Source organism: Dipodomys merriami, unplaced genomic scaffold (genome assembly GCF_024711535.1).
Source record: "Dipodomys merriami isolate MVZ:Mamm:240054 unplaced genomic scaffold, mDipMer1.0.p SCAF_2, whole genome shotgun sequence".
Taxonomy (NCBI): Eukaryota; Metazoa; Chordata; class Mammalia; order Rodentia; family Heteromyidae; genus Dipodomys; species Dipodomys merriami.
Window position 1 is genome coordinate 57287460 of NW_027203381.1, and position 12520 is coordinate 57299979.

The window sequence follows — 12520 nt, forward strand, 5'->3', positions numbered from 1 at the left end:
CCCCCCCCAACAGCCTAACTTTCTTCCATTAGGCTCCACCTCCTAAAGGCTCCATCATCTCCCAATGGCATCAGAGGCTGGTGATAAAACCTTTACCACATAGACCTCCGTGAGATATTTCCCACTACAGTGGAGGAAAAATATCTTCCCCCATTCAAAAGCACACACACAATTCCTAGACACTAAGAATGTGTTATGTTACAAGGCATAAGGAATTAATGTTACAGATAGAACTCAGATTGCCAACCTTAAGTAAGAGAAGAGGTCAACATAATTCCAGGGGTCCTAAGAAGCAAAAGAGGAAAACAAGAGAGCCAGGCAGATGGTGATAGGAGAAAGATGGGTCTGGCATTGTTGCCTTTGGAGATGGAAAAGAAAGGGATCAAGCCAGGCGCCAGTGGCTCACACCTGTAACCCTAGCTATGCAGGAGGCTGACATCTGAGGATCACAGTTCAAAGCCAGCCTGGGCAGTAAAGTCTGTTAGACTCTTATCTCCAATAAACCACTAGAAAACTGGAAGTGGCTCAAGCAATAGAGTGCTTGCCTTGAGCTGAAGAGCGCACAGCGCCCAAGCCCAGAGTTCAAGCCCCACGACCAACAAAAAAAGAAAGGAAGGAAGGAAGGAAGGAAGGAAGGAAGGAAGGAAGGAAGGAAGGAAGGAAGGAAGGAAGGAAGGAAGGGGCCATAAGCCAAGGAATGTAGGACACAAAATAGAATCTGGAAAAGGATTATTTTGATGTAATATCTAGTCCAGAAAGGAATGAAGCCTTCCTCATACCTTCATTTTGGCCAAGTGAGACCCACTGTGAACTATTAAAAAGAAACTGTAAGAAGATGAATTTTTATTGTTTTCAATCATGCCCTATTTCGACAGTCTTTGACAGCAAAAATCTTTTCTTGCATGTATCCTGCATAGGGTTGAGCATGGAAGAAAGCAGGGAATAAGGCAGACAACACAGACAGCTTAGCAGGAGCTGAGGGACACTGTCTACCAGATCTTCAAGAATAGCCTACTTCAGGAGAAAGGGGAGGGGCCTTAAATCATTATCCTGGTCAGTCTTCTCACTGAGCAGATGGCACGCTTGCTCTGAGAGACCCCCTGAACTTCCCAAGACCTTGTAATAGGACCCATAACTGAAAGACTGTACCATCACTGTGTAGATGGTATTTTTAACCACATCTTCCTTATCTTCATTAATAATAGTCTTAGAGCTGAGTCAGGAAGCCCTAAATTTACTTTTCAGCCTGGAGTTTAATGGCATGTCCAGGGAACTGTACAAGTCCAGACTATCACACTCAAGGTCACTTCCATTTCCCTATACTACAATTTCACACTTAGGTTACTGTAGCCATGCAGTACAAATAAGGTTTTTGTCAACCACACAGCAGTTCTTTTTTTTTTTTTGGGGGGGGGGGGTTTGGTCGTGGGGCCTGAACTCTGGGCCTGGGCACTGTCCCTCAGCTCTTCAGCTCAAGGCTAGCGCTCTACCACTTGAACCACAGCGCCACTTCCGGCTTTTTTCTTTTTGCTTATGTGGTGCTGAGGAATCGAACCCAGGGCCTTGAGCATGCAAGGCAAGCGCTCTACCACTGAGCCACCTTCCCAGCCCCCACAGCGGTTCTATAAGATTACATTACCTAGTAGAAACCTTGTAGCAGTCTTTCGCCAAGTACACTGTACAATGTCCCCACAATGCCAAAATTGCCTGTGCATTTCTCAACATTTCCATTTATAACTGATGAATGACCTATCATTTCAGCATTCAATGGATTTTGAATTCCACATTCATTTTTTATTATTTTTTCTTATTTCACTCCTCCTTCAGCATTATTTCATGTTCAGTCTCCCCAGTAAGGTTCTCCTAATCTCTTGTCTTAAAAAGTTCAGTGGCCACATTTGGTACCAGAAACATTTCTAAAAGTGAATTCTGAACTGGTGGCTCACTCGTGTAATCCTAGCTACTAAGGCCGCTGAGATTTAAAGATCAAGGCTCACAGTTGGTTGATAGGTCAGGAAAGTCTGTGAGCCTTTTACCTCCAATTAACACTCCCCCTCCCCCCAAAAAAAGCCAGAAGTGGAGCTGTGATTCAAGTAGTAGATTGCCAGCCTTGAACGAAAAAGCTAAGGGATAGTTCCCTAGCTCTGAGTTCAAGCCCCCAAAATGGCACATATTCCCCTCCCCTCCACCTCAAAAAAAAAAAAAAAAAAGCAAATTATCAAAACTAGTCCCTTTGCACATGAATCATCTTTACCAAATATATCACTCTAAGTGTTTCACTGGAGGTGTACATTATTATTTCACCAAACACACTCGACAAGGATATACAAAGAGCAATCATGGCTCACTAATTGAGGAAAATATTTGACATTCTAGAAATGAAAAAGCAGTTTGAACAAACATATCGACAACTGAGCTGAACACTACCTTGTTTCATCAATAAGAACCAGTAAGCATTCGTGGAGGAATCTCAAAGAAAAGTCATCAACAGAGAAATTAGTCACCTACAGTTAAGTTCTAAATGTGTGTAGGTGACTCAAGAAAGGGGCAAAGGAGAAGGCTAAGAAAGAATGAACTGGCAACTGTCTTAATATCCTCTTTTCTTTACTGCATAGGGCCTGTCTGCGTTACAACCTGTATTTCAGGAACAAAGAATATGTGGGGGGCTTCGTTGTTATTTCCCCTCTTCTTCCGTGTGTGTGTGTGTGTGTGTGTGTGTGTGCGTGTGTGTGTGTGTGCGTGTGTGTGTGTGTGTGTGTGCCCGAACTAGGGCTTGAACTCAGAGCCTGGTCACTCTCCCATAGCTTTTTTGCTCAAGGCTGCTGATCTACTACACCAGCTTTTGGCTGGTTAATTTTAGATAGGAGTCTCTTGGACTTCCTGCCCATGCTGTCTTTCAATCTCGATCCTCACATCTCAGCCTCCTGAGAAGCTAGGGTTACAGGGGAAGCCACCTGGCGGGCTGGTGCTCCCCCTTTTTGACTGGTGGATGAGTGTTAGGATCGCTAGGCCTCCTCTGGTTGGCAGAGGTTCCTCATCAGGGGCTGTCAGCACCCCCCTGACAGCACTCGCGGCACCAGGCGCAGGACCCAGGCAGCAGCGCTCCGTCTAATGGCAAGCCCCTTCTCTTTCTTAGGAATCAGCCTTCGGTGTTTCTGGTGTGCCCCCATCCTTTCTCACCACCCCAAGAACCACCGCACCACTCCCCTTCCCACCTGCGCGGTCAGAACCGCATCACCGGCCCTCGGCCCGGCCCCGCAGCTCTGTTTGGAGCTCTACAGAGTGGGCAACCACCTGGTGCTGGCACCTGCCCCGCGGTCCCCGAGCCCTCCCGGGCGGGGCCTCCCCAAGCCACGCCCTCTCGCACCAGACCCTCTCGGGCCTCCGAGGGCTGCTGGCGATCAGGGCGCGGGCGGCGGGGCGCGCGGGCGAGCCCCAAGACCACGCCACCTCCCCCCGCGCCAGCCCCGGTTAGTTAAACGCGAGCAGAAAAAAAAAAAAGCCTTCATTTACCGACTTGAGTGATCACGGAAGCCAGTCTCCGGGCGAGCTCTTGGGGGGCCATGTCTCCTGGTAGCCAAAATAACATGGCACACACAGAAATCAATCAATCCAAAACCCAACACGGCTCAGAAGCAGAACAAAGCCAGACCAAACTGCTTCCACGGCTACCGCGGGTCATTGGCTCGGGGCCGCTCCTCGCCGGCGGGTTCGGCCTCTCCCGCTTCGGCACCGACCGAGCCCGGGCCCGGCTCCGGCCCGCCCGCCGCGCCCTGCGGGGGCTTCGCTCACAGCTGGATCCCCGCGCCGCTCCTCCCGGGGCGCGTCTGGACGCGCGGTCCTGGGCGTGGCGTCTCCCGTGTCCTAACCGCAGGATGGGGTGACGGCTGTTCCCCCCATTCCGAGGAGCTCCCCCCTCCCCACGAAAGGAGTCCAGCGGCCCGGGTGGTTCCTGCGCGTCGCCCACCCTGCTCCCCGCCCGCCGGCGCCGCGCGCCTCCGGGCACCGCCTGTTTTGGGGTGTGGAACGCTGCACCCCTTTCCCTGCCTGGGACTGGTGGAGAGGAGGGGCTACCCCGTCGTTCCTGCAGCCACAGCGGCTCCGATCGCCACGCGCGCGCCTCCCAGGTCTCCGCCCCTCTTTCTTCCCCACCCAGTGTCCTAGGAGTAGGCGAGGCCAGGCCGGGGCTGACGGGGAGAGGGTCGCTTTGGGAAAGGGGCGGCCGCGGCGGGCTGCTGCCCCCATCGCCCGAGCCCCGGCTGCGGCAGGTGTCGCCCAGGGATGAGTGGATGGAGCGTGCGTTCTCCACTAGCATGCGCGCGGCATGTGGACCCCGGGGGCGCGCCGCGCGAGTGGGGTCCGCGCGCCAGGCTGGACGCATGCGCGCGCTCAAGTCTCCACGGTGTAGGCCTTTCCCTTGGAGCGGCCGCTGGCCTGCGCTACCTGTCACCTGCCAGATGTGCCCGGGCGCCCTCTGGAAAGGCCTTGGTACCGCCTCCTCCTCTGTTCCAGAAAGGTCTTCTGTAGATGCTGTGTCAGGAGGTCCTGATTTGGGTACAGATACTACCTGACTGATGTGCAGAGCTGCGGTGGAGTCTACAGTTAGGAGAGCCTCTTCACAAAAGTATGAGCCAATGCTAAGATTCACCTCTTTCCACCTGTCAAAAGTCAAGACTCAAACAACCTGTGACCAAATATCTGGGAGCTGCCACTCATCATGCCAGAGAATTGTGAGCATTGCTGAATGCTTTTCCTGCGAGGATGTGGGCTGTGGAAGAGAGACCTGGGCCTCCTGTGACATGAGATTTGTGGATTGGCTCCTACTTCCTCACTCCATTCTGACCACATTCAGAGCATCGTTTAGAAAGTTTCCGACAAGACTTAAAGACCCGAAGGAAGTCAAGACAGCTTTGGATTGTTTGCATTGTGTTTTCTGGCTACTCAACATATGTTTTAAAAGAACCAAACGAGATGTTTCCTGTTAACAGTGGTCAGTACCCCCAGCGCCTGGTCAAAGCTGATTGTGAGAGTTGTGTGTGTGTGTGTACGTGCACACATATGCATGTAGACACACTTCAGTACTGGGGCTTGAACTCAGGGCCTGAGCACATTCCCTGCTGTTTTTGCTCAAGGCTAGCACTCTATCCCTTGAGCCAGAGTCTCATAGACTTTCCTGCCCAAGCTGGCTTTGAACCAAGATGCTCAGATCTCAGCCTCCTGAGCAGCTAGAGTTACAGATGTGAGCCACTGCTACCCAGCTTCCAGTTGTGTTTTGGTAGCAGGACTCTATTCATTGCCAATTACACAGATGACTGGGGGGAGAGGTCACTGAGCTGGGGAGGTGAGTTCTAGTGGCCTCAACTTCCTGGGTGAAAGCCTGGTCTTTATGTGTGAGGATCTGGAAAAGAGGGAGAGGGGAAATGGAGAAGAAAGGGAGAACTTAGTGAGCGGGAATGAGAAAGAAAACAGGTAAGGAAATAAAGCACACTCAGAACACTGCTCTCCTTTCCTTCATCTTCAGCACTTTCTCAATCTTCAAAGGTTTCCATGGAGATAAATTGATTCAATTTGTAGTAAGATGTATCAGGCAGTGTCTATTCTCAGAAACTACCTCTGCCCCCACCTTGAACATTTGCAATCTGCAGGTGTTAACTTCTTCCCTGGGGTGATAAGGAGATGCATCTACAATCTCCCTGTTCCTTTTCCAGCTAAAAAAAATCCTATCATTGTAGTTCAGGAGAAATGGCCTTGTAGTGCTCAATAGTCAACTCCAACTTGCTCTTCTAAGAAAATGGTCATTGTTTCCAGTACTCCTAGGAATACTGACATCATTCCTTCTCATCTTTCCTCCTTCCCTGACTTATTTTCTCTTCTTTAATAATCTCATTCGTGTCTCCTTGGCTAGTAAAAACAGATGAACATGCCTGAATAGCTGTCTTCCCTCTCCAGCCAATCAGTTATCAATCAATCCTACCTATTGAACAGCTCTTATGCTATGATAGGCAAGGTCAGACATAGCAGCTGCCAGTCTCTGACAAGTGACTGCTCTGTGTCTGCGAATCCATTAGGCATTATACAAAGAGCATTTAGGCCTCACAACAACCTTGTAAGAGCATTAACCTCCTATTACAGATGCCACTACGAAAAACCAAACTGTGTCATAACAGTCTAGGTAGTTTTCAGCCTTTGGGAAGTGATTTGCCCATGCTTGGAAAAGCACTGTCAAGCTCTCTATGGATGGCTTGTCAGCCTGGCCTGGAGTAAGACAAAGGCCCCACCTTGGACCATAACCACCAGCACTGCAGCTTTCTCAACTCCTGGTGTCACAGGTGAGGCTAGACATTCCTGGGGCACCACAGGACCCCAAGTTTAATCTAAATGAACAGTTCTCAAACTTCAGCGGAATCATCTAGAGAAAGAAGTGATTTAAAAAGTATACAGATCCCTTCTCATCTTCACAATCAGAAATTCTGACTGGTCCAGGATGTGACACTTTGTATTTCTAACACATGCTGAGAAGTACTGATGCTGCCAGTCCTGGAGGCATTCTTCAATCTCTGATATTGCAAATCACAGAGTGAGTGTGGTATCATAGAAAGATATTTTATCTTTGTCCATATTTCCTGGCATATAACTTCTAAAACCTTTGGAATTCTCTGACTTGGTGACAGGTAGGAATATCTCGTTCAAATCAGAGACTCTTGGTGGACCCCCAGGTAGCTTTAAAATAGGAGCTGCCACAAGGAAGGCCAAGCTTTGGCTAGAAACTTGAAATGCCTGCCTCAATGAACTAGCCTTCAGTGAAAAACATAAAAAGCTAAGTGAGAACATGAGGCCCTAACTTCAAGTACTAGGACAGAGAGAGAGAGAAAGAGAGAGAGAGAGAGAGAGAGAGAGAGAGAGAGAGAGAGAGAGAGAGAGAGAGAGAGAGAGAGAGAGAGAGAGAGAGAGCAATACTATATTCCTAGAGGAATTGCAAAGATTAGGACTACCATTAAGGATTGACAAAGGTAGTCATTCCCACCATATCCCATTCAACTCACCTACCTGTCCTTAGTGAATAATAAATGGGTTATAGAGAATAAATGATTACAGGTTATCATAAACTTAATCTAATACTGACTCTAATTACAGCTGTGGTCACTTCCCACACTCATCTGGAAAATGTCTTTTCCTCCATGTTCATTAGGAGGCACCAACTGAAGCAGTTTGCTTTCTGCTGGCAAGGCATGCAACACACTTTCACTGTCCTCCCTCAGAGGTCTAGCAGCCCTTCTATCCGTGCCAACATTGGGTCACAGGGATCTTGCTGGCCTTTATCTTCTCCAGATACTGTACTAATTCATTACATTGATGACATGCTAATTGGATCTAATAAGCAAGAAGTGACACTACCCTAGACAGTCTGTGTCTAATGTTGGCCTTCTTTTCCAGGGTGGGGTTGGAGCTCAACTCAGGGAACTCTACTGCTTAAGCAATGTCTCTCAACTCTTTTTGGCTGATTCTTTGAGTAACATTTGACATTCATGCTTGGATCAACCTGAACAGACTATGATCCTCCTATTAAAATTCTCACATAGCTGGGATGTCCAGTGTGCACCACCACACCCAGATGCTTTATTGCCCAGGGTGGCCTCAAACCATGATTCTTTTGTTCTTTGCCTCCTAAGTAGTAGGGATTATTGGTATGAGCCACCAGGCCCAGTATATGATGGCCTTCTTTATGGCAAAGTCCCAAGATGAGGGACAATATCACAAGACAACAGATACAATATGCATGTGTATGTTTTATCAAGTTTTTTGTCTTCTTATAAAAATAGCAATATTTAATCATGAGAGTCTTACCTAGTCCAAAGCACCTCTCAAAGCCCTAATTTTGAACACTAATAACTATCCTTTTAATTCTGCAAACTGGGGATTCAATTTCAGTACATTCTCAAATCATATCCAACCCACAGCAATATTGGTGAAATTATCTTACAAGACAAAACTTCAAACAGCAAAAATGGCCATTCACTTTACCTGGAAGAAGATAATGGCCAGATGTGTCATTATATAGGTGGCCAGTGGTTTGGCTGAATGGTCAAAGATGTTGAAGGAACTGAAAAATCAGTGAGAAGGGAATTTGAAGAAAAGATATGTGACGAGATCTCTATGAATGACCAAAAACATGAGGATGCCAGGCACCAGTGGCTCACACTTGTAATCCTAGCTACTCAGGAGACTGAGATTTGAGGCTTGAGGTTGGAAGCCAGCATGGGCAGCAAAGTCCATAAGACTATCTCCAATTAACCAGAAAAAAAGCTGGAAGTGAAGCTGTAGCTCAAGTGGTAGAGCATTAGCTTTGAGCAGAAAAGTTCAGGGATTGCACCCAGGCCCTGAGTTCAAGCCCCAGAACAAGCACCAAAAAAAGGGAAGAAAGAAAGAACAGAAAGAAAGAAAAAGAAAAGAAAGTGAGGCTATTTCAAAGCATGCCCTCAGTAGAGGAAAATGTTGATAACCAAGAGAATAAAGTAATCTATGGCTACTAATAAGGATTCTTTTTCAGGTACCCCATCAGAGTAGCCCAGGTGCAAAGGATGAGGCTATGCATGGGCTAAGCCACACGGACCCCTATTTACCCAATCTGAAATGGGCAGAGTGCCCAGTCTGTCAGCTGCAGAGGCCAACACTGACATGATGCCTTTCTCAGGATGATCAGCCAGCTGCCTAATGGCAGACTGATTACACTGATTGCTTCCCTCATGTGTTTCACTGGAATAAACATTCTCAATATGGATTGAGCTTCTCTGTGTACAATACTTCTGCTGAAACTACAACCCATGACTTAAATGCCTTACGTGCTGTCCAGGTGCTCCACAGGGCATCGCTTCTGACCAAGGAACTCACAGCATAGCAAAGAAAGGACAGCAATAGCCTGTAATCATGAACCTACTGGTCTTAGGTTCCTGCCATGGTAAAACAGCTGGCTTTATAAATGGCTAAAGAGACATATTGAATTGAAACTCCTTTGTACAATTACTTAAGGATAATAACAAATAAATACATAATTTCAACAATGGTTAAAAATAACTGAATGGTCTTCTATGGATTCAGTGAATGTACCAGCTAAGCAGCAATAGCTTGCAAGGCTAGGCGGGGCCAGATTCACAAGGAGGCTGTATGTACTCTGAATCAGAGACTGATATGAGATGGCTTTGTTTTTATTTTTTTAATTAATTAATTAATTTTGTCAGTCGTGGGGCCTGAACTCTGGGCCTGGGCACTGTCCCTCAGCTCTTCAGCTCAAGCCTAGCACCCTGCCACTTGAGTGGCAGCGCTACTTCCAGCTTTTTTCTGCTTATGTGATGCTGAGGAATCAAACCCAGGGCCTCATGCATGTGAGGCAAGCGCTCTACCACTAAGCCAATTTCCCAGTCCCTTTATTTTTGCTTTTGATTTTTTTGTTTTGTGTTGTTTTTACACATAGCCCCTATTTATAAGTCCAGACATCAAGGCGTGGAAATGGAACAAGTACTTCTCACCATTACTCTTAGTGCTCCACTAGCAATATTTTTGTTTCCCATCTCTGTAACTTTATATTCTGCTAACTTACGGGTATTAGTTCCAAAGGAAGAATGGTTCTCCCAGAGACAGAAGACTTCCACTTGCCTCCTAGGACTCTCAGAAAGAACAAAGGAGGGGCTCACAGTGCTGACTAGAGAGATGGATCCTCACACTCAGGGGAAATTGGAACTACTCCCCAGTAGAGGTGGGCAAGAATATGTCTGAGAAAATGGGAGATTCCTTAGCCATACCATAGTAGGAACTACTTTATTTATTCTACAAATTGAATTCTTAATCTCTAGGCACCATGTGGCCCGGTTATGTTGACACATAAAAATAACCATCGAAAATCCATCTCTTGCCAACTTGACAACCAGGTACATCTTCTCAAATCATACTTTTAATTTCTACATAAGAAAAAAACCATATTTCTATATGACATGATACAAATATCCTCTGTACAATTGTGAAGCCATGAGCATTTTTCCCATTTGTTTACTCTTCTCTTTGATATGTTATAACTTAACTACTATGAACATAAAGTTAACAATACTTGAATAATATGAAGTCATATCTTAGATCAAGATATGTTAAAGTAATAAGGAAAAGGGTAAAAATAAAAGAATTTGATGTATGCAATCACACATATGTACCCAGTCATAACAAAGTAAAAACAAACTACGTGTGACTGTGCTCATTTTTGCTTTATCTTCTATGAAACTTATCTATAACCACCTTCTTTGAATGCCTATTTCTTATTCCTTTGTCTTCAGCAAATATCTCAGCTACTCATGATTTTTTATATGAAGTGACCAGAATCTTAATTTCTGAATTATTGTATTATAGTTTTCCTTTGGCTTTAATCATACAGAATTAGTAACACTATAATATTATTACTGGGAAGGGCTGGGAAGGTGGCTCAGTGGTAGAGCGCTTGCCTTGCATGCCTGAGGCCCTGGGTTCGATTCCTCAGCACCACATAAGCAAAAAGAAAAAAGCCGGAAGTGGCGCTGTGGCTCAAATGGTAGAGTGCTAGCCTTGAGCTGAAGAGCTGAGGGACAGCGCCCAGGCCCAGAGTTCAGGCCCACGACTGGACCCCCCCCAAAAAATATATTATTACTGGTAATACTATATTATTAATAGCATACTATTAATGATTCTATACTATTAGTAATGCTGAAGTATTAACACATAGGAAATTACATACAGGAACAATGACTAATTTTTTATATTACTTTTAAATTCTGAAATTTTGCTGATACCACTTATTTGATTTTTTGATGGTACTCTTGATTATTTGGAGCTTCTACTTAAGCAATCATGTAATGTATTAACAAAGGCAATTTTACTTCTTCTCAATGTTTTCTTGTCTTACTGCATTAGATACAACTTCCTATGCCACACTGAAGAGGAGTGATAAGATAGGACGTCCCTGCCTTGTTCTCAGTCTTAGAAAAGCCGATTTCTCACCATTAAGTGAACTATAGAGTTTTTGTAGATTTTGAGAAAGTTCCCTCCTCTTCCTAGTTTGCTGAGTTTTTTTGTTTTATTTTTATTTTATTTTTGTCAGTTGTGGGGCTTGAACTCTGGGCCTGGGCACGGTCCCTCAGCTCTTCAGCTCAGGCCAGCGAGCTACCACTTGAGCCACAGCGCCACTTCCGGTTTTCTGGTGGTTTACTGGAGATGAGTCCTACCAGAGCTGGCTTTGAACCACGATCCTCAGATCTCAGCTTCCTAAATTGCTAGGATTACAGGCGTGAGCCACCAGCGCCCTACTGCTGAGTATTTTTGCCACAAACAGATGTAGGATTCTGTCAAGTGCATTCCTCACACCTATGTTCCTTAAAGTTGTTGGGTATAATAACCCTCCTGTAAAATAGCTTGGGCCTGGTGACTTGTGGATTGAGGTTTCCAAATCTATTGCAGTTAAGTAATCTAGTACAATCACTTAATCTTTTTTCATAACTATATAATTACTTCCCCATTATCTTTGAGTGTGTGTGTGTGTGTGTGTGTGTGTGTGTGTGTGTGTGTGTGTATGCTTCTCTTTCGATTATCTTAGCCAGCCATTCTATTGTGGCATTTTCCAATTCTTTTATTATGTAGTACTCCCATTTCTACTTCCTAATTTATGAATTTCTTTTTCTTTTAAATTTTGTGTCAGTCCTGTTGGGGGGGGGGGGGAGGGTGAACTCAGGGCCTAAGTGCTGTCCCTGAACTTTTGTGCTCAAGGCTAGTGCTCTTCGTCTATGAGCCACAGCTCCACTTCCACCTTTTTGGTGGTTAACTGTAGTAAGACTGTCGTGGACTTACTTGCCCAGGCTGGCTTCAAACTGTCATCCTCAGTTCTCAGCCTCCTGAGCAGGTAGAATTACAAGCGTGAGCCACCAGCTCCAGGCTTGACTTTCATATTTTATGCTTACTAAATTTCTTCTGCTTTCCTTGGGTTTACTTTATTTTTTCCTAAAGTTTGGGGTTGTTTATCTAATTTGCCCTTCCCCCCATGATTGAGCACAGCACTAACACATCCTTCAGGCACCTCAGCCAGCAGAGGAAACCCCCTCTCCTGCTCCCCAGCCCTCTCAACCCCCTTCCCGCCCCGCCCCCCTCCTCTGGCAGGAGCCTTCCCCACCCCCCCGGGAATCCCGGCCAATGGCTCTGCAGGGCCGTGGCTCCTGGATGCCCGCGGATTGGTCCGTTTCCTGGTCCTGATCTGGACGGTGGCCAGAGGAGGACAAAAGGCTTTTTTAGCGAATGGTGTTGGTGACGCTGGGAACCAGCTCCCCATACACTACACCGGGCGGAACCCACGGCATCATCCTCGTCTGGGCTTGCGGTCCTTGGGAAGTGACAGTGGGCAGAAAGCCGTGGATCCAGGCAGGCGAGGCCAGGCGGAGACAGGTGCGGAGGGACCCAGGGCTGAGGGGGAGAAGAAGACGACGTCTGCGTGCTGGAGTTCCAATTCCACCCCTCC

At 46.5% G+C, this 12520-nt stretch overlaps 1 protein-coding gene across 1 annotated transcript in view; it reads right to left on the reverse strand.

Moving 5' to 3' along the window:
* The window catches only part of Mcf2l2 (MCF.2 cell line derived transforming sequence-like 2), a 214640-nt gene extending 210630 nt beyond the window's left edge, over positions 1-4010 (reverse strand). The window contains exon 1 of the mRNA XM_070029674.1: positions 3514-4010. Within this exon, the coding sequence (XP_069885775.1) occupies positions 3514-3589 (76 nt within the window). The 5' untranslated portion in view covers positions 3590-4010. The remainder of the gene's footprint in view (positions 1-3513) is intronic.
* Between the last annotated feature and the right edge of the window lie 8510 nt (positions 4011-12520).